Source organism: Glycine soja, chromosome 20, assembly GCF_004193775.1.
Source record: "Glycine soja cultivar W05 chromosome 20, ASM419377v2, whole genome shotgun sequence".
NCBI lineage: Eukaryota > Viridiplantae > Streptophyta > Magnoliopsida > Fabales > Fabaceae > Glycine > Glycine soja.
Window position 1 is genome coordinate 42,138,732 of NC_041021.1, and position 22,756 is coordinate 42,161,487.

The following is a 22,756-nucleotide window of genomic DNA, read 5'->3' on the forward strand; positions in this document are numbered from 1 at the left end:
AATATCCAAACAATTACCATAGACTTACGAAAATCATGTCTTTTTTAAATGATTTCAATATCCTTTAAAAAAATTATTTCAATAAATTTTATGATTAAGGTCAAAACATGAAATGTCATGTAAATTTCTTAAATAAAAACGTAATTCAGCTATTTCTCCAAATATAGCCCACGCATTACTGAATTTGCAACATCCCCAACTAACCGATAAAAGACTTGCATAAAAACAAGAAATTGAAATTTGAAACCACGACTATAACCTCTCATTTTCCAATGAAGAAAAATATTTAACATTTTCTATCACACTCTTCACTATTAAGCATTTTTTTTATATACAAATATACTTCACGTGGGACAAACCTATTCAAGCATGGACCACTAAAGGAAACAAAATTCCCCTTACAATTACATACTAAAAACTCAAACTCTATCAATATTATTAACTAATTTGCAATAAATTATACTATTCATACGAGTTTTGGGAACAAGTTTCACATTACTTTGTCTCCCTATCTATTTATTCACCAAAAATAAAATCTCCCTGTCTATTTCTGTTCTTTCTCTCTCGTAATTGAAATAAAAAAAATTATAGAAATTTGTTGCAAAAAAAAATATGTTCTCGCAATAAAGATGTGATACCTAATTAACAACAATGGCATCATGACGTAGCCTAATAAAGCGTTTCAATAATGAATAAATAAAAAAAACATTTTTGCCCAGGAGACAAGACCATTGTGGACAAAACCATAATTCAACATCTTTCAAAATTAGCCGTCCAAACCAGCCAAACGAAAGCAAATAGCAACATTCAAAGAACACAAGACAACTTCACATTCTACACTATCCACAGACCACAGTAATCATCCTGATGGAATGACCTCTTATAGCTTCTCAAATTAACCATAGAGTTTGAACAGTCCAAAGGGGGATGAGGGAGACGGAAAAAAGAGTAGACAATGTTTTGCTCTAATTAATCGACAACAATGAATCAACAAACCCCTTTTCCATTTCATTTAGAGGATCTGCAACTGTAAGAAAATAACTCGTCCTTCTGTGTCTCCAGTGATCAGGACTCTGGATCCGCATTATGCCATCCCTTTGCACACGGAGGAATGCTCATAAACTCATCAAATTCTTTTACATGAATATCACAGCACTTCCACTGCAAAATAATGTGATAAAGTTAAAATAAATGTGGTTCTCTGAAACCATATCACAACCACAAGCATTATTTTATCAAAGAAATGAGAACAAACTAAGAACATTGAGTGGAATGAATACTCAATACTGACCCCTCTCATCCGGTCATGAAAAACAGCAGGGCCAGGATGGTAGTTGCAAGCAGTGTCATGATTATCCTTTTCCTTGAAAGTTTGACCGCATCCTTTATTTTTACATACTTGGGCTTCATTTATATCAACTATCTTCTTAGGTTTCGGAGCCTCAACACTTGAATTATTATCAGCAGAGACATCTCCAGCAAGATTTGCAGCCTTGTCTCCAACAACATTTACAGGTTTGCTTTGCGAGCCTAAAAAATGAGGGGGATGGGAGAAGAAAATTTAGCCTTGGAAGCATGAAATAGGGATTACTCAAAAATAACTAATAAAAGGACTTGAGACAGTGCCAGAAGCAGAAACATATGAATACCGTGATTTGAGCAAAAGAAACCCTGCCGACATCTGGGACAAGACTCCTTTGATGATGCATTGGTAGAAGAAACAGCAGTTGGAGAGGGCATGGTGTTCTTCTTCACTGGTGTAATAACTTGCTTAACTGTTGTATGTTTTCCTGTCTTGCATCTTGATCACAGAGAGAAACTTTGATCAGCAAATGCAGGGAATATTAAAATAAAATGGAAAAAAATAGACAAGTGCAATTAATTTTTTTAACTGCGGGTATTGATGCATGCAAAATAAGCTGTTTCATCACTAGCATCATGAGACCCAATAAACCATCTTTGACAAACCCAACCTGCTTATGCTCATTACATTATGTAAGATCTAATACCATTAAAGAATCCTGCAGAGATAAATTTAGACAGGAGCAAAATCATTCACAGGAGATAATGATGTCTTGAGAAGCAGCAGATATTTTCTATTGAAAATGTGATAGAAAAATTATACAATAATTACTGCTACGTGGAGCCCTCTTCTAATTTCCATTTCATTAATTTTACATTTAGAAATCATATGTTCCCCAGTGAGCATTAACTGCCACCAAAAGTACCTTCAAAGTATGAATTGGCAATGCAGAATGGACTCTAACCAATAAAAAAACAAAAATTAGAGATTTTAAATATAGTTCATTGTACTTGATAGTTGAAACAGGATAATTCAGCAAAGGTTTGTGTTGATTTTATTTCCACATAAATGAATATTTGTAAAGGAAATCAACCCATGCAAAAGTGGTAAATGAAATTTAGCATAAAACATCCATAATCAACCGTTTAAATTTTGACTATCCATCTCTATGGTCCTTGTCCTTTCTCCATAACAGAAAGTCATCTCTATGACCTATTAATAAATTCTAGCAAAAAAAAAAGTGAACTATTTTTAATTGAATAGTTGACTGCAGACCAAATCTTCACATTCTAAAACAGGAAGTTAGAGAAAAGGAACAAAGAAGATCTCTCACCCTGGAATTTCCAAAAACAAGCTAAAATCATGACTTCTTTTCTTGCAACAACTCCATTCTTTTGTTCCATCATGAAATATAGGCTGAAAATTGACGTAGAAACTTAATCAATTACAACAAACTGATAACTAATCTTTATAAAAAAGAAAACATTGTGAAGAAACAGATTCATAGGCATGGACTTACTCCCTGAACAAATGAAGATGCCCCAGCAGCATTAAATCCAAATCCCGAACATGCCAGATAGAAAGTGAATCAGTAAGATCTCATATGAATGCCGCATCATAAATCAACAAAATGATATAACATGGGATATAAAATTTTACTAAGTTCACAATCATGAGTATGCATTAGTGATGACATTAGCTAAAAGAATGTTATCAAAGCTTGTGAAACAATGGTGCACAAACAAAATTTAAGTCAAGAGGTTTCATAGTAGAACACTACAGTTTTATCAGAAGTTAAACAGTATGGATGAAAATACCAGTTTTAGTAACATATACTTAACATCAAAACAAATAATTCTCCAAATTAAAAAAATAAAAAATAAAAAACTAGAAAAGAATCAATATAATGTGGTATAAATAAAATAAATCCTCAAATGGTAAGTTCTAAGTATCCAACAGGGGTAACAATCTAAATACCATTATTAGAAGAGCTTTTTGCAAGAGCTGCTTTTTCTTTAATTCACACAATGCAAGCCTAATCCTCTATGCATGAAGCCGGAAATACTGGTGTATCACATCAGTTAGGGATAGTTGCACTTGCAAAGTTTCGGTGAAGCGCCTACTGCACTAGAAGATATCAATCTTGGATAATAGATAGTAGTTGACCCCAAAAACATTATAGCACGATAGTGTATAATGAATGAGCATTATTCTGAATTTCTTTTATGCATATTAAATAATTATTAATATTATATATTGTATACATATACATACAAATGCTGAAAAATTAAAAGTTGCTCAATTCATGAAATATTCATAATTAACCATAAAAGTTATCCATCTTAAGCAAAATATACAAGTATACCTACAAAAAGCCAAGGAAATGAACAACTTTAAGCCTCTGTGGTTTAAAGTAACTAAACATTAAAACTCGAATAGAAGTTATCCTTAATAGGTGAAGAAGAGAAAAGAAGAAAAGAGAAAGAAGAGGACCAGACAGTGGATTGCCCAACCTGCTGCTGGATAGTAAGTGGGAATACAAAGCAACGAGACATGAGGGGGGAAACAGAGCAGAAAAGACCTGGTTCACTTGATACATATCTATGTTACTTTTATCGCATACATTCATCTTCAAATATAGTTTTGTATTTTGTATTTTTGATATCCACATTACATTGTGTTCACACTAGAGAACATAATCGCTAGGGAGTCCTAAAGCTGGATAGGAACTCAAAACCTCAGCAAGTTGCAGTCTTATCAATTGCAGATTGTGGAAAATGGCAAAAAGTCAATAGTCCGCAATAGTCCGCAGATTGTGGGATAGCATCGTGGGCATATAGTGGAAGTCACATAATGGTTAAAATATATGATATATGTCAATTATAAATGTAAAAAAATCCAGCTGTATGCAAATAAAAATAAAATACATAATATTAACTCAAAAGTTCAATTGGCTAGAGATGACAAGAGGATGCAGGATGCATGCAACAACCACAACACACATAACGGCTGCAATAGCGGGCGGAGTAGCAATTGCGGATTCGAGAAATTCCACTATGCAATAGCAGCTATAACAACACTGGCAAGTTCTACACAGTGTCACCTAGATGGATCATGCCTATTTAACAAGTGTGTCTTTTAACGGTCCTCTAATGGTTCCTGCCTTTTCTCAAGGGGTGGCATTTTATAATTTAATGCCTCTCTCATTTGTGAGGAGGAAAGAGGATAAAGTTGCCTTAGTCACCTGTTGGAAAGATCTAGAATCTTGTTGAACTAGGCCGAAAGGCTTGAGGCCCATGGGCCCTAAGACAACAATGTGAGAATAAGTCGGTTACAATGATCGGTCTATGGGCATGAAACGATCAACATGTATAGATCGACCTGCATTAGATGCTAAGCTCACTAGAAGCTATCTTACCCAGTTGGCAATGCATGGGTTGATTCTCGGCCGCTTTCACTAACCTTTAAGGTCCTGGGTATGCTCTCAATTTTGACTACCTTGGTCATTAGTCAACCAAAATCACCCCTAGCTCTCATATGTTAAAGCAAGCAGCTCTAATATTGATTTATGATCCTTTGGATCCTTGGCCGAAGTGCTACGCTACTACCATACTCGTGTCACCCAAGCTGAACAACTATATTGTAACGGCTTCTCAACAATTGATTTTGCTCTCCTAAAATGAGTAATCCACTTCAGACAGAAAAGTGAAATATCTCAACAATTAATTAACTGTTGAGATAAAGGTGTAGGTAGTACAAAATTAATAATTTATTATGCATGAGCATATAATATCAGGTGATACCATGTGTAGATAATATAATACCATCAGTTGATTTTCTCATCAATGATGGAGATTTCTTACTTTCCTCTGAAGTGAGCTTCCACATAGTGAAATCACACAAGAACAAGCACAAGCTTAAACGAAACCAAGATCTTTAATCTACAGCTATAACAAATCACAATAGAAAAATTGGAAGAACAGGGTTGAACGCAACCCAATTTGCAGATAGATCAATTAATTTCAGAATGATCATGGGAAGGCTTAGGCAGCGCAATTAAATCAAACGCTATTGAAACAAAAACAAAAGCTAGGGCATGGTATTGAGTTAATTTAAAATTAACACATATAGAAAGAAAAAAAATATTTGAAGTGAATGGGAAGAGTGGTAAAAACTTGGATATGAGGGTTGTGTGTGAGAGAGAGTACCGAATCATGGTATCGACAGGAACCGTCGGGGTTGTCGGCCTCGGAGAACATGGCGTCGCACCCAATCCTCTGGCATCGAACTTTAACTGCTGTCTTCTCCATTCTAAAACTGTATTGTGGTTTTGTCTCCACAACACTTTCAGGCGCAAGACAACGTTGTCTTGTGATTTTATTTATTAAACACGCCGAACTCAAACGGCTTGTTCAAGTAAAGTATACGGAAAAGGGCTGATTCCTCTCAGAATCTCAGTTTCCACTCAACTTCCAACAGGTTCCAGTTTTTGAGTTGGGTTAGCATGACACACACAATGTCAATTAGGGTATTATTCAATTAGATAAAAATCTAAAAAAACAAACTAAAGATTTGAAACAAGGTTAAGCACGAACACTTCAAAAGATTAAAAAAAAAATCTAAAATTTTGAAAACCCAATTATAAAAAATATATTACCTCAATTCTTATGTCCTCCTATATATAAAAAAATAATTACACCTAATTTCTGAAGGATCAATAAAAACAATAAATGTAAATTAATTAATTTTGCTTAATAATATTATAGATTTGAATTTTATTCTAACAGTACTCATAAAATTAAATTGCTTAAGGGATGGTATATTTAATGGTCATAATTTAAGGGGTCAACTAAAACTAAAATAGTCATTTCAAAATAAAAGTCAAAATATTATGTTTTTGTAAAAAAAATTTCAAAAAAGGATAATGTAAACAAAATTTTAGTTATAAAACTAAAATAAGTAAAATGTAGTATATTTTTATCCTTCTGGAAAGAAAATTTGTTTTTTTTAACATAAAAGATAAGGACAACATATATTCACATCTTTTTTGAGAGAAAAAAGTATAAAATATTTTTTTCTTAAAAAGTTTATAGAGCTTTAACAAAAAATTAAAAGAATAAATCATAATATATTTTTATCTGTTAAAAAGGAAAATGTAATTTAAAATGAGATGGCAAGATAGTGTAATCTACGCATCACAAAAAAAAAATTATTATCTCGACCATAATGAATTTTTGTGAAACATCTATTTTAGTTAGTTATTTATGCGATGCATATTTGACTTGACTTGGACTACTTTTCCGAATTGGTGGACATCATGCTCTCCTGCCAGATGTGCTTATGCTGAAATGGGCCGTCACAGAAGGCCCAAATTCAATTGGCGTGTGTTTGATATGGGTAAGGCAGTTGATTTATATACCTCGCTTTCTTATTATCTTACCTCCCTTCTGTATCTTTTTTCCAGAGATACCCTCAGCATAAATGTACCCCCACAACAATTTGAAGAAACCAAGTTACCATATGCCTAAATGCTCCAGAGAAGGTTCTCCACCAAACCCTCAATCAAAGTCAAAAAATTGAGATAACACTAACAATAAAGGATGGGAAAAAAATATTTATGAATTTGGAGATTTCAATTTCACCCTATTCTTCCTACATGCTATCGTCAATGTTGAAAACTTTGAACACATCCTTAATATTCTTGTGGTGCTGAACATTGTTTCATGTTCAAGTCGAAAAAATCTTGAAGTCAAATGTGAGTGCATCATCAAAATGTTGCTCTACTGGGAGCATTTGATAAAGCTCTTTCTTGCTAGCTAGTTGCCCCACATTTTCATCATCAAATCCACTTTTCAATAAGATATACAATGCAACTACAAGCATCAACATTAAATCTTTTATAACACTACCTACTCTTCTCTTCCCTCACTTTCTAAATATACTTAATTTCCACATAGAAGAAAAAGGTTAGAAGTGGGTAGTGTGAGAGGGAGTACAATGGTTCTTGATTTCTGGAAGAGGGAAAAAAAGCACAGGGATGAGGGATTACGTTTATGTTGAGGATATTTTTAGAAAATAATTATAGAAGATAGGTAAGTTAATAGGTAGGGAGGTATATATATTAACTGCCTATGGGTAACAGCAGTCCCGTACTCTATTGGGCTCAGTTTCTTTTAAGGCATTTCCAGTCCCCTAACAAGTTGTAGACCCATACTCTATAGACACAGCACAGATGAAAAAACTGCTGATTCAAACTTTTAAAAAGTACAATAAGCTGTAAATCTTTTTTCAGTAGGTTAGGGATATTCAAATCTTCCAATATATATACCTCCCTAACCTTTTTCACTGCATTAGCAACTAACACCATAAATATTTAGACAAAAAATCAATAAACTCCTTTGTGTTAGTAAATTTAATTTAAGATTATTATAATAATTTGATTGAATTTTAAAATAATCATTTTTCTCTCTCCTCTGATCTCTATCATCATTAAATTTTTAAGACACTTATTTTCATACATGAAATTAATTCAAATCTTAAAATAAATACAATACAAAAAGTATTACAATTTAAGCTATATGGTCTTTTTTTTTATTTACTAGCACTTAAGTGTATTGGGTTCAATTCCCGTTTTATTATCATGTTAATTTCCAATAATTACAAGGCAGATAATAGAATAAATATAGCTATTTAATAAGTAGAAAGGCATGTGGTGGGTTAGTGGTCAGGTTAACCTGCTCCGGATTTGAAATTTAAATGATGAAAAGTTCAAGACATTGAGCAGTGACACTGTTTGAATGAATGCATTAGTTAGTGTTGGTAACCTTTGTTGTTGATGTCTTCTTTCCAACTTTCATTGTGATTAGCAAATGGTAGAACAAACATGTTTTACTTTTTTTATTTATAAGAAGCGAACACAATAGCAGAAAATTAATAATTATTCACCTACACTATTCAAATAATTGAATTGGATTTCTTGGTACAAACATGTTTAACTCTTCTATTTCCTACTTGAAGTAGACTTATGCTATATGTGAGCATTTATGTTCCTATTTTTCTACCGAACAACAGAGGTACGCTTGTTTCATCTACAACTCGGTGTTGACTTTAATTGTGTTGTGATAATTTTTTTGTTGTTATGTATAAAATATTCATCAATTTGTTAGTAATTAATTTTATTCAAAATGTTGATTTTTAAGATGCATTCAGAATTTTACTTTCTAAGACTTTTAAGATGCATTCAGAATTTTACTTTCTAAAAGTTTGGTCTTACTAAAAAGAATAATTGGCCCCATTTTTCTCAACTACTCTTTTAGAATGGTCTTTGATGAGTTGTAGAAAAGTAGACTCTAGGGGGTGTGGCCTCCTTGTAAGTTGTAACCCATCAAAACATTGTACAAATCTAGACTCCATAACTCCATTTTTGTCGATCACCGACTCTCCCTCCACATAATTTTGACGTACAACTCTAGAAATATGCTGCCTGCCAAACTAAAATTCATTTTTGCTATACCATTTAAAAATTAAACGATTAACTATCATTTGTTTGAATACCTATATCATCATCAATTTCTCCATCAATGTTTGCAAAAATAATTTTACTTCCTTCCAAAACTTAAATCTCCTATAATGTAAAAACTAAAAATACTATTATTGAAGTATAACTGTGCAATGGATTGAACAATTATAAACTGTTTTATTTTTATGATGTTAGTGAAGAAATATTTTAAAACTATTTTACGATAAAAATATATTTAGTTAATCAAATACTCATGTAATATTTTAAAAAAGTAAAACATTCCATTTAAAATATTACAAGAAGAGGAACTGTAAAATATAGTTAAAAATTATTTGGTCTAAAATAAAATATAGATATATATTTTTTTTTAAATATGAAGACATCAAAATAAATAATAACTTAATTTTGTAATATCATAAAAAATATTAAATAATATCAAAACCTTTACCAAAGAAGCCAATTTAAAATATTGATAGTTAAATTACTCAAATAAAGTCCATTTATATTAATTTCATTAATTTATATAAAAATATTTTCTATTAAACTTTAGATATTAAGATTTATAAATGGCAAAAAGCAAACGCATTTGATTTTTTTTATTAAAGTACATGTCTCTTAATAAACTATTATATTTGAATGTATCGTATTATCTACCTGAACATTATATTTTAAGTATTTTTATCATATTTTATTTAATGATTTTTAATTGTAGTGAAAGTAAACTGTGACTTTGTACAAATTTTGTTTTTAATGTAGTCAACTCTTGAATGAGAATGTAGAGGTGAAAATAGTGAACAATAAAAAGACTATTCTAATTTATAGTTCTATAAATAGATAAGTTTTTTCTGTAAAAAAAAAAAAAGATGAGTTCTACCTTGATGCACGAGCAACCACCGACTTGTATAGTCTCGGTGTAATTCTCTTTTGGGCTTCACCCCGTTTTAATTAAAAAAAAAGGGTCCTATCCTAAAATAAATAAAATATATTTCATATAAAAAAATAAGAGAAAAAAAAATCGGTATAAATTTTTTTACACAATCATCTAATTACAACTTAGCATATATGATAAGATTGTTAATTTTAAAATAATTATTTTAAAGTAATTAAAAGATGATAATATTGAGTTATAGTAAATGTAATTCATGTGAGTAAATGTAATATGATACCTTGAAATTAAGACACCTTTATATGGTTCATTTAGGTTGTGTTATTTTCAGACAAAATAAATGAGCCAAAAGTGCAAATGCTAAAGAGAAGCAAAGAAAGAAACCACTTTGCTCGTTCATATAGATTCAATGAACAGTAAAACTGGTACAAATTGGGTGCGATCCATGCTTGCAACTTTCTTCTCAAAACTGAGATAAAATGTGAAGAAAGACTGCATTGTGTTGCTTGTTACTGAAATTAACCCTCACTCGCAGGACAAGTGCAGGAGAAGAGCCACAGTTTTGATCAAATTGAATATGTGCATCTCATATTCGAATATAATGATAAAAAAATAATATTTGAACATGTAACAAATGAATTGGATATGGCACTGCAATGAGTAAATTTGTGTGTAGGAAAAATAGATTTTTTATATATAACAAGAATGTAAATAACAGTGAATGTTGGGCAGCGAAGGCTTTAGGAAATTAAATCAAAATAAATTAATGTTTGAAAATTTACTCTCGGATCGATATGTATATGCATTAATTATTAAATTCTAACTGTTTAAAAAATATTAAATTTTAATAGCCTCAGTCAACCGCTAGTTGTGATTGTGACTCCAAACAATCGTTGCGCTCCACAATAGGATTGCTTGCCATTTTATAGTGTAAATTCATTAATCATTGTTAAGGGTGGCATGTTTTGCAATTAAGAAATATTGAAAACACAACTAGAATAAATATTTAATCATGTTACTAATTTATCCCCCTGAGGAGAAACTATTTACCCTTAACCTTGATTCATGATAAGTATATAGTAATTAGGTTTAGGGGAAAACTTGTTCTAACACAAAAATTGAATTACATATCCGCCATAAGATTAAGAATGTGGGAGTTTCTTATATGTACTAGAGTTGATCCAGTGATTTTGTAAAAAAAAAAAAAAATCGATCTAATGACACAAAGTTCAAATAATTTACACAGTTATTTACTTAAACTTTATTGTGTCGTTATACATAAAAAGAAAATTTCTTGTTCAAAATTAATGTATATAAAAGAGAAATTATCATATTTCTTATGTAAAATAAATGACAAAAAATGTTAAAGGCGAGAGAATAATTCTTACTTTCTTCTTGGAACTTTATATCACCACCCAATCACTAAGTCTTACATTTAGTATTAATATAAAACAATGTTTAAATATGGAATAGACCTTTTTAAAAATTTGTTATGAAAGTTGAGTTTGACATAATTCATAATTACAAAGGTGAGTCTGATTTGTTTTTTTATTTTACAAATTAATTTTTAAGGCTTTACCTAACTTGCTCGTAGGTTTGACTAGTCTGAAAGTCTAATGACAGAATTTGTATTATTTGGAGGTCTAATATTAGTATGTTATCTGATAGACTAAACAAAGTTTTAAAAATAACAAAATCGAGACTAAAAAGTATCCCATGATAGATACTACTTTTGTAATTCTAAATGAAGACAAACTCAAATATATTAAAGTCTAGCGTGCTTTTATCCCTTAAAGTTTATTCCATATTATTATTTTTTTATAGGTCTATTAAATATTTAAGTATTTATTTTATATTAATACTTAATTTAAGATTTAATTATTTGTTGTCTAGTAAATATTTATTTTACATTAATATTTTTTTAAGATTTAATTATTTGTTGTCTAGAATTTTACATTTAATATTTTACTAAAAATAAGATATATTTAAAAGTCATAAAATTAACTATGTGAAGAAGTAGAGTATCCGTTTAATGAGTAATTCTCTATACACGTGTTACTTTAATCACATAACAAAAAATAAAACTCTTATCAAATATTTAAAAGGTTTAAGTTAATAATCACTTGTGTCATACCTTATGTTATACATAGGCATGATAATAAAATTTGTACTCGTGGTTATCCGTCCAAACTCGTTTTAATTTTAACGAAAAATATTTGAGTTGACTGAAGACAAATTTAAGGATTATTCGATTTTTTTAATCGGGTCGGGGTCAAGGACAGGAATGTCACTACCCGTCCCATATCCATTTTCATACTCGTCTCGATGATGAAATTATTAAAATTTTATTAATTACTTGTTAATTTTTTATAATTTTTATATAATTTAATATTTGTGTCTTAATGATTTTTGTAGACAAATAAATGTGTAACAATTAATTTTTTTAAATTAGATTTTCAATATAATTTTTTTACAAATTTAAATCACAGACAGGGCGGGGACCAAAATATCCGATATGAGACGCGCATGTCTAGTTATACATTTAAGTATTGTTATGCCAATGGTGAAGACTTAAACACCTGTGCTTCCAACTCATCCACGGCTTGTAAGTGGAAGTTTGTAAGGAAAACGAGAGATCAATATTTCAACTTTTCAAGAATAAACGAAAGTGTTGTGTTCACTGCACACGGCAACAATATATATTATCCTAAACGACATCGTTTTACAATTTGACGTTGGACGATGACACTTGACGCTAACTACCAAAAACAACACTTTCTAGGAGAATCTTAAAGGTCCAACATACAGTGCATGGAATTAATTAATTAACGTTGCTGCTACTGTTTGCCGCCCCCTCTTTTTCTTTAATATTGCGATTTGTCCGGATTGCTAACATGATCACATGTATACTAAGGTTTTCTTTCCTATACTCACCGAACAACATACTTTAATCATCTAGGATCTTGTTTCCCCACTTCCTTTTGTTATGAAAAATTATACCACATGATTAACACTTATAGATATTTGAGCTATATTTTGATATTTAATGTTATTTTATCGTATAAATGTTCTTATGATAAAAGAAAATCACATTCTTAAATAATAAGGAGATATTTAATAGAATGAATATGTCTTTTGTATAACTAACTATAAACTACCGTAACTTTTCAAATAGAATTACTAGCTACTGTATTAATTGGTTATTTTAGTTTTAATGAATATAAAGTTGCTCATACTTGGAGATAGAACTACTATGTAATTGAATTTTTGTTGGATTTATATTAATATATAGTAAAATAATTAGTCTAATAATGTCAAATAACTATTTTTTGTGTGAATAGTAATAAATTAATTATCAAATGAAAAAAAAACTATTGTTGATAATTGTTATGAGAGTTGTTATGTAATACAAATAATCCCATGAAACAATTCTATATGCATTATTTACACTTAAACGTAAAATCGTTACTAAATACAATGAAAATCTAAAATTAATGGTAATGATTTTATATATATGTATGCTTGCTTTTTGATAATCATGTACAACAGATTTTTTTTTTTTTTTATCATTGTCATGGTTCATGAAAAATAAGATTAAAACTATATGAAAAACGTGACAATACAACTGATTTTTTGTTGCTTATTAAACTCTTTGCCATCATTCTTCCATTCTACCTTTTTCTTCGTGGGTCCTGACCGGTGGCGTGCAATCCTTTAGTGAAGGAGAAAAAAAATGAAATAAATTAAGAATGCTTGATCCACTTTGTAAGGGTTAAATTCGTATCCCATAAAGATACAGGTTTAAATTTTATGTGAATATTTTGTTTTTTCAATAATTTGTAAGTATTTTTATAAATGATTCAAACTCACTTTAACTTTTTTTTTATCAAAGAAAATATGAAAGAATTTATAATAAGTCCTTTTAAATAAACCTTTCCATAAATATTTATAAGATAAAATGGTAAAATAAAATAAATTCTTTTATAAATTAAAATTAGTTTATATATTCACCTTTTATAAAAAAAATTATCTAACTTTTCAAATAAATTTTTTATACAAAAATTTAAAACTATATTTAATGTTCACCATTGTCATCAACATTAATGGTATTACTCTTATGACAATAATGATATTTATTATTATTAGCCAAAACTACCACTTTGATTGTGGTTATGTTATCATCATTATTTTGGCTCCTACCATCACATTTTCGTAATTTTATTTACATTATGTTAACCAAAAATTTTAAATATTTAAAATTTGAAAACAATAAATAATTAATTGATGATCAACTCTACGAACAAAGTAAAATTCAACGGGAACAAAATGTTATAAGAATGAGATATGTTACAAATAGTGTATATATATATACAGGTGAAATATATATGTATTTATACTATATCGATTTTCATAATAATAGTATATACATACGATGATATGAATTTACATCTTAAAATTAATCAGCATTGAATAAAATAACTAGGAGGATCAATTTATGGCATCTATTTTTCCCTTATTAAAATCTCTGTCCTTAATATTTTTTTCGTAAAATAAAATTGTGTTACCGTAAAAGTATCCATGCTGGTAAGGAAAAAACTTGAAAATAGCCCGTGTACAGAAAAAATAAATAAATAAAGAAATAAAGACAAGTAGTACTACACTGTACCCAAACTTATGTGCGTTTTGAATGAACGTTAAAGGGAAGGTGATTTATGAAGCTCGAAAAACCTACCGGAGAAATTACAAAAACTGGCACGTGCTCCTTTTTCACTGAATCTTTTGTCGGTTGCACCTAGCAGACGGTAATCCCATGGGACACGTGTCAGTCCATATTCTCTATCCCCATCCCCGCATACCCTATCATCTTCACTTCACACAACCACGCTTTAAACCCAACACTTTCCCATCCCCATACTCCTCCACGCAACCCACTTTTCCGGTCCAATTTCGCCGGAATACTCGTTCCCTCTCTCTCATGCTTCCGAAATCAGTTCCCCCAGCGGAACCCCAACCCCAAACACTTAATACCAAAACCACCCTCACTTCTTTCTTCACCTCCCTCCTCCAACCCCGTTTCTCCCCCCAAAACCCTCGCACATGGATCCTCTTCACCGTCCTCTTCATCCAGATCCTCCTCCTCTGCAACCTCCGTAGCTTCCCCTCCCCCTCAATCCCCCCTCCCCTCCCCGCCGCCGCCGACACCACCACCACCACCACCACCACCGTGCACCACTCCTCCCGCACCGTAGACCATTGCGGCTCCGGCAAGGTCTTCGTCTACAACCTCCCCGATACCTTCAACCAACAAATTATTCTCAATTGCGACAACCTCAACCCCTGGAGCTCCCGTTGCGACGCCCTCTCCAACGACGGCTTCGGGCGCGCCGCCACCTCCCTCGCTGGAATCGTCCCGGAGGATCTTCTCCCGGCGTGGCACTGGACTGACCAGTTCGTAACCGAAATCATTTTCCACAACAGATTAATAAACCACAAATGTAGGGTTATGGAGCCTGAATCCGCTACGGCGTTCTACATCCCATTCTACGCTGGACTCGCGGTGGGGAAGTACCTCTGGTTCAACTCCACCGCAGAGGAGCGCGATCGCCACTGCGACATGATGCTGCAATGGATTCAGGACCAACCGTTTTTTAAAAGATCAAACGGTTGGGATCATTTTATTACCATGGGCCGCATCACGTGGGATTTTCGCCGCTCCAAGGACAGGGATTGGGGTTCTAGCTGCATCTACAAGCCAGGGATAAGAAACGTCACGCGCCTTCTCATCGAGCGTAACCCTTGGGACTATTTTGATGTAGGTGTTCCCTACCCCACCGGATTCCACCCCCGCTCCAAATCCGACGTCACGCGCTGGCAGAGCTTCGTCCGCGAGCGTCAGCGCCACGCGCTCTTCTGCTTCGCCGGCGCGCCTCGCCGCGCCTTCCGCGACGACTTCCGCGCGATTCTGCTGAGTCAGTGCCGCGACTCGGGTGAGTCGTGCCGCGCCGTGAACTGCACCGGGACGCGGTGCTCCAACGGCACGTCGGCGATTCTGGAAACTTTTCTGGACTCGGATTTCTGCTTGCAGCCGAGGGGGGACAGCTTCACGCGCCGGTCCATTTTCGACTGCATGGTGGCCGGTTCGATTCCGGTTTTTTTCTGGCGGCGAACCGCGTATTTGCAGTACGAGTGGTTCTTACCGGGTGAACCGGAGAGTTACTCGGTTTTCATAGACCGTAACGCGGTGAAGAATGGGACCTTAACCGTGAAAAACGTGCTCGAGAGGTTCACGAAGGAGGAGGTGAGGAGAATGAGGGAGAAAGTGATTGAGTACATTCCGAGGTTGGTTTACGCGAACACGAAACAAGGGTTAGAGGGTGTGAATGATGCTTTCGATGTTGCCATCGAAGGAGTGTTCAAAAGGATTAAGGAACAGGAACAACCGCAGTTTCATAAGTGGAAATAACGGCGAAACAATGCTTCCTTCGTCTTACATTTAGAAGAATTATTATAAATAACTAAAGAAAAAAAATACGATGTGTTTTATTCAGGTGAATTCGCTAGGATAGAGTTTCATTTTTTTTCTATTTTAATTTCTCACACGGGCTATTTATATATATAGATGCACAATGGGATCGATGTATGTACCATATTGATATTGATATTGTGATTCTTTTCACTACGATGAATTATGTATTTATGGATAGAGACATAGACATAGTATTATTATTTATGGAGTTAATTTTGACAAGATATAATGGTTGATAATCGGACCGGATGATCGTACCATTTTTTTTAGCATATGATTCTTCTAGTTGTCGCAAAACAATCAAATGACGTACCATGCTGTTTGATACTGGCTAGAGAATAGAGATTGGTGGCCATCGCTGATTCAAATGCTTCTAATGTTACTCTGACCTGGGACTACTGCTGCTTCTGGTTTTCTTCTGTTTTTTTGAGCAATCATGAGGCAGAGGAAAGGGCCGCAACATGACAAAGAAAAATGCATTATAAGAACTACGTCTTGGTCCTCTTGGACGTATTGTTATCTATTGCCATAGCAAAGAACAGTGCATGTGTGCTTATATAATTTCCTATTCAATAATGAATTTTATTTTCTTGCTTGCACCATGTATAGCAAATGGACAAATGGCAATTAATTAAGAGCTTAACAGGGATGTGTCCGTCAGTCAGTTGATCAGTGCTCAAGTGTGAATGGAGTAAAACTCAATTGCCATTTCTGTTCCCAACCTTTTTCTGTATTTTTTTATTTTTTACCGTTACAGTTTGCTTGGATAATGTGGAATGAATTCATACAGCAAGGTATGAACCACAAAGGATGAATTTGTACCCTCCAATTCAAAAATAAGGGTTTTGAAATATGGTGCTTTTGTAAAATTGGGAAATCTATCTATTCAAAGGGTTAATGAAGCATTAAAAGGGGTAGAATCTCAGGTCAACTTTTGTGCACGTATTAAACTAACGGTAAACTGCTAAGGTGTAAGAATAAAGTACTATTAAGTATACATGATTCATATTTGCATAAGACCTTTAGGATTACTAAAGTTCATTAGAAAAATAAACCAAAAGGAATTCCATATTTTTTTTCCATTATTTCCTTGGTGACTCTTTTAGGATGATGGCGTCATCGTTACAACGCGAAATAGGAATTGGTAGATAAGTATCTTAAAAAAAAAAACATGGACACGTTAAAGTGAAAGAAATCACGGTGATGAAAGTGACATGTCCGTATTACTATATTACTGTTTTCTTGTAAAGAATCATTGGCTAGGTAACCATCATGATTTCCGGCGAAAGTTTTTTGACCCAGAAAAAAATTCTCCTTAGGACGCTTAATCAGTAAAGGTGTCTGACAGAATATGCAGTTTAAATCTTATAATAAAAGTTATTTTGATTAACAAAAACAGTTATTTGACAATTATAATAGAATTTAATAAGGAAACATTATAAATTATTAGTTTTTTTACCTGTAGGATGTACGGGATAAAAAGAGTAATTAAGTATTTTTATTTAAATTTTAATGAATAATTAAATTATAAAAATGAGTATAGACATTTGCTAAAAAAATGATAATTTTTACTTAATTTTTTTACTGTGATTAAATGATAAATTTATATTTTTAAAAGTAAAATTTCATGAGCACATCTAAATTATCGTCACATTTTTAGGTTATTTTTCATCCATAAATTTAATAGAATTTAAATGTCACATTTATAGTAGAATTTAATAAGAAAATATTATATTATTATGTAATTATAAATTGTTATGTGATTAAAAATAGTGAATTTTATAATAATTAGTACAAGAATTTAATTTAATATATTAATAAAGATTTTTTTATATTATTCTTCAATCACAACTAACTTTAATGTTTATTTTGAATGTGAATAACCTATAAAATAGTGTTTTAATTTTAGTTTTTTGTGTTTTAAAATTTTAATATTATGTTTCTTCAATATTATTTTACCTCAATTAAACCATTAAACCTTTAATTAATGACTTGACCAATTTAATGATCCATCTAGTCTTTGAAATATTTATTATTTCTTTACTATATTATTTTGTTTCTTTTAGTTATTAATGAATTTTTATTTTAAATAAAATATATTTTTAATTTCGATATTTTCAATCAATGTGAATAAGATTCTTATTCATTTTCATAACCATGAATTTAGTCCTCAAACTTTAAAAAACACAATAATTTAGTCCATACAATCCAATCACCCATCATGTTTCTTTTTTAAGTGAGAAAAGACTAATTCACTTTTTTTTTAAAAAATTGAGGACCAAATTTATAATATAAAAATACAAGACCATGATCGACCAAAAGTGTAAGAACTAATAACACGTTCCCCTTATTTTAAATAGTACAAAAATTTGAAAGAATATTTTTTTTTTGAGGTTGCGTCGTTTCTTTTCCTCATCTTCTTAACTGTCTTCCTACTTAATGGACCTTGGAGCCCATTATTGTGGTGTATGTGTTTTAATCGGCTTTTTCTGTACCCACTTCCCTGTTTTGCTAAGTATTCTTCCATTTGTTTTTTTTTCTTCTAATTTTTATCATCATTTATACCTTTATACCCATAATGTTAATATATAACTATTATTCTGGAATGTACTTTTTAGAACACTAATTTATTTTAACATTGTGGAATATTGTTTTGTGTTCCAAAAAGTATTTTCGAAATGTTAAAAAATAAATGTGTTTTGGAAAGTAACTTTTGGAATACTATTTGTGTTTTGGAAAGTATTTTTCAAAATGTTAAAAAAGTACTTGGAAAAAATTCAAGTAGAACACTAAAATCATTAAAAATCCTCTAGAAAGGAAATATTATATAATAGTGAAACAATTGAAGTGGAGAAAACATATATGTAATATCAGTCCTTTGAGCTAGATGACTCTAAAAGGTGTTCAACTACAACAACTTTGCCAAATTTAAGATCTAGTCATACATTGCTGTATAAATGAAATGAGAGACATTAATGGTGTTGTGTGAGAGAACAAAAATAAAACAAAGAGGAAAAGTAGTTGGAAGCACAAACATACAACATGAGTTTGGAGGAGGAGAAAACCCTACACTAAAGCAAAAGACTGAGCAAGAGAGGAACAAAGGAAAAATGAAACAAGAGATTGAAGGGAGATGAGGAGAGTGAAACAAAGGAGGGAGTGCGACCAAAGAAAGGGGGAACGTGTTGTTGAAATAAAAGAGGAAGTATGTGTGTGTGAGAGAGAGAAGGTTTGAAAAGAAAATATTCTATTATTTTTGATTTTAAAAAAGAAGGGAATATACTCAACAAAAGAGGGAGTGGACATGGTAATAGCCATTTAGTTTCCTTTCCTTTCATACTATCTTTTGGGCTAATGATAGTAATGGCCCAAAATTATATAGAGATTAGTGAAAGGTCGTTGATATTCTCACTCCCTAATTTGTTGTTTATGCAAAATTTCTATCTCACACTTTTCATCCTAAGCTTCCAATATCTATTTACTCCCTAATTTTTAGTTGTAAGATTAGAATAACAACTCCTAAAAGTATTTTTGTTTAAAAAGAAAAGCTCCTAAAAATTGTTTCCTTAAAAAATAATTATAAAAATATCTCAATTTAAAATAAGAATTTAAATTTATAATATAAAAATTAATATTGTAAGAAAAGCCTAAAACTAATTGACAAAATAAATAATTGAAGATTTGTGGCAAAAGCAACCCTCGAAGTTTCTCCATATCCGTGGTCTGTAGATACCAACCAAACTAATGCGATACGGCTATACGTGTCTTTTTTTTTTTTCCCCTTTTTTTCAAGACATGCTATACGTGTCTTTATCCCCAAGAACTTTTTTTGTTTATGTTTTTTTTTTTTTCATTCTTTTGTGTGAGGTGTTCAAGCCCTTTTATTGTCAAGCTGTAGCAAGGGTACGTGTCTTTCCTCGGCCTTTTGATTAGAATCCCTTCTCAACTTAATTTAGCATATGACCTCATTTCTTTAAAAAAAAAAAAAGCAGATGAACTCATTTGGGTGTCATTGTTAAGTGTATATTTAAATTAAAGTTTATAAACTTAAAGTTTATTTAAAATTTAAGTCTTTTCTGTTAAGATTAAGTTTGTCGGAAAAAAAAATTAATTTCAAACATATTTAAAAAAAATAATCAAATATAATTCTAAACTAAGTTTACCTTTACACATATTTTTAGATCCTTCTGTCTGAAATCCAAACATATCCTAAATTGATAAACAAAAACAGGCACCTTCGTTCTACCTCTACCACCGTGAATTCCTGGTACTACTTGTTAACATTTTGTGTCCCTGACATTTTCTAAAATAAACAAATAAATAATATATACCCGTTCAAGTGTGCAACTCGTGGACATTTAAATTAACACTGTTATGCGAATAATCAAGATAAAACTTTATTTTTAATTCAATAACAGCACTTAAATAATCTATATAATAAGAATTTTCATCAATTATCAGCATAAATTACAAGGAGAAATTCTAATTTCATTGGATACCTGCATCTAAAACCCCAAACCTCCCTCATTTCTTCTTTTCCCCAACCAACAACTCCACTCTTTTGTGTTCTTGTAATTCTTTTGGCTAAAATTTCAGCTTCCAGAATTGAAAAAAAATGATCAAACAAGTTCTTCTTCTTGTTCTGCTCTTCTTGGCCTCTGGATTGGCCCTCTCAGTCTCAGAGTCTGAGTCTGTTTCTCTTCTGCCTCACGCCGCTGATTCCTTCAATGTTAGCTATATCCAGGTACAACCAGCTACTGCTTCTCATGAACCTAAATATAAATCAGAAACCCTTTTGTTATTCTCTCTTTCTTTCTCTTTTTTCAATTTTTAGTGTTATTTTTATATGGCGAAGGCTTTATTTTATTTTATTTTTTCCTTGAACAGATGAAGAACGCTGGGACTTGCTCTTACTCGGTGGTTATAACTACTAGCTGTTCGTCTCCTAGGTATACAAGGGATCAGATCAGTATTTCTTTTGGGGATGCTTATGGCAACCAGGTTTTGCTTTCTCTTCATTCAATTTCTCCATTTGTTTATTGCGTTTTCAGTGAAAGAGCTGGTCAGAATTGTTAATGATTGAAATATGTTTATTTGGTTCAAGGTTGAATTTTGAGTGAAATTTTCTAAATTATGTTGGTTATTTAGGAATTTTGAACAAACCCACAATTGAAATTGGACTCAGAATCATGGAAATTTGTTATTTTGTTGGAGTTTATCATTGTCACTGGCTAACTTTCTTCCATTAATTTTTGTTGTTGGTGGTGGAGTTGATGTTTTTGGCATCTAGCAGTCACGCAGATGAGTCTTGGACTTCATCTCTAAATATTTTGTTAGGTCCTTCTGTGGTTAGTTTTTCCATGTCACTTTCTTATAGGTTCTTAAGTGCACGAATTGCTTCTATATTTGTGAGTAGAAAGGCTAACGGTTGAACACAGACTTCGTTTTTGTTGGCTAGCTATTGAGCTTAGATTAAGTTGGAATCTCTAACTGAGTTTTTAGGCGTTAAGGATAGAAACTGGCTTACTTTGGGTCAAACATGTCATGAGTCTGTCAGCAAAGATAAGTGTACCGGTGCTGCCTTGGCCGAATGATTGGTTTCCATTGTGATGTGAGAATGATGGAATCACTAAACAAATTGGTGGCTTTTGAATCCATGCTTGTAAATTGCGCATAACAGATCCAAACAATCTGAAGAAGAGAAGGGATTCAATAAGCTTATACATCTTGCTAACCAAGGAAGCTTTAATTTTAACAAGATTTTAATTAAAATGTATTGATAGTGTAAAGGTTTTTTACCTTGTCATCTAATTATAGATTGTTATGTTAAGATTATTGACTTTTGTAATAATTGTTTTAAAAGTTATATGTAGAGTGATTTCTGATTAGTTCATACTTCACGGTGTACAAATCTTTATATTGATACTATATCAAAATTAAACTCTTTGCGTAATTGAAGATTCATATTTTACTTCTTTCACACATTACCAGATATATGCGCCAAGACTGGATGATCCAGCTTCAGGTACATTCGAGAGCTGTTCTTCAGATACATTTCAGATAACTGGTCCGTGTGCATATCAGATATGTTATGTGTACCTATATAGATCTGGATTAGATGGCTGGAAGCCTGAAAGTGTGAAAATAAATGGTTATAACGGCAGGCCTGTTACTTTCTATTACAACACATATATCCCCAGAGATACGTGGTATGGATTTAATTTGTGCAACGGTGCTTCTTCTTCTTCTTCATACCAGGTATCTATGCAGAAATGGCTTATATTTATGGTTCTAGGATTTGTTCTTAGCTGTTGGTTGTAAGTTTATGCAACTTTCATGTTATATTTCATATACCTTGTAGCCATGAAACTTAGCACCATTTGCAGAAGTAGAGACACCGGATGTGTAAAACCCTTGTCAAAAGTTAGTTTATTACTTGGCTTGCTTTATGTTTCATCAGAGGGAGTAAAATTGAAATGAACTTTAATTTGAATGGAAGCTATCAGAGTAAGAATTGATTTA

General features: G+C 32.0%; 3 protein-coding genes across 3 annotated transcripts; 2 read left to right on the top strand and 1 right to left on the bottom strand.

Moving 5' to 3' along the window:
- Positions 1–665: 665 nt before the first annotated feature.
- On the bottom strand, positions 666–5,821 carry LOC114403742 (cysteine and histidine-rich domain-containing protein RAR1-like). Its single transcript, XM_028366888.1, has 6 exons — positions 5,512–5,821; positions 2,823–2,825; positions 2,637–2,719; positions 1,650–1,801; positions 1,292–1,530; positions 666–1,161 (listed from the first exon to the last, which is right to left on the bottom strand). The coding sequence occupies exons 1-6, from the start codon at positions 5,611–5,613 to the stop codon at positions 1,066–1,068; spliced, it is 675 nt and encodes a 224-aa protein (XP_028222689.1). The 5' UTR covers positions 5,614–5,821; the 3' UTR covers positions 666–1,065.
- An 8,613-nt stretch (positions 5,822–14,434) lies between these two features.
- Positions 14,435–16,836, top strand: LOC114403132 (xyloglucan galactosyltransferase XLT2-like). Its single transcript, XM_028365900.1, has one exon. The coding sequence runs from the start codon at positions 14,519–14,521 to the stop codon at positions 16,169–16,171; it is 1,653 nt and encodes a 550-aa protein (XP_028221701.1). The 5' UTR covers positions 14,435–14,518; the 3' UTR covers positions 16,172–16,836.
- Positions 16,837–20,686: 3,850 nt separating this feature from the next.
- Positions 20,687–22,756, top strand: LOC114403133 (embryo-specific protein ATS3B-like). Its single transcript, XM_028365901.1, has 3 exons — positions 20,687–20,978; positions 21,122–21,235; positions 22,226–22,756. Exons 1-3 carry the CDS (start codon positions 20,850–20,852, stop codon positions 22,553–22,555), a joined length of 573 nt encoding a protein of 190 aa, XP_028221702.1. The 5' UTR covers positions 20,687–20,849; the 3' UTR covers positions 22,556–22,756.

Coding starts and splice junctions, on each gene's coding strand:
- LOC114403742 (XM_028366888.1), bottom strand. CDS start 5,613: ATGGAGAAGACAGCAGTTAAAGTTCGATGCCAGAGGATTGGGTGCGAC. Junction 1,531..1,649: donor TTTCTTTTGCTCAAATCACG/GTATTCATATGT, acceptor CTCATTTTTTAG/GCTCGCAAAGCAAACCTGTA. Junction 1,162..1,291: donor TTCATGACCGGATGAGAGGG/GTCAGTATTGAG, acceptor ATTATTTTGCAG/TGGAAGTGCTGTGATATTCA.
- LOC114403132 (XM_028365900.1), top strand. CDS start 14,519: ATGGGACACGTGTCAGTCCATATTCTCTATCCCCATCCCCGCATACCC.
- LOC114403133 (XM_028365901.1), top strand. CDS start 20,850: ATGATCAAACAAGTTCTTCTTCTTGTTCTGCTCTTCTTGGCCTCTGGA. Junction 20,979..21,121: donor TCAATGTTAGCTATATCCAG/GTACAACCAGCT, acceptor TTCCTTGAACAG/ATGAAGAACGCTGGGACTTG. Junction 21,236..22,225: donor GGGATGCTTATGGCAACCAG/GTTTTGCTTTCT, acceptor ACACATTACCAG/ATATATGCGCCAAGACTGGA.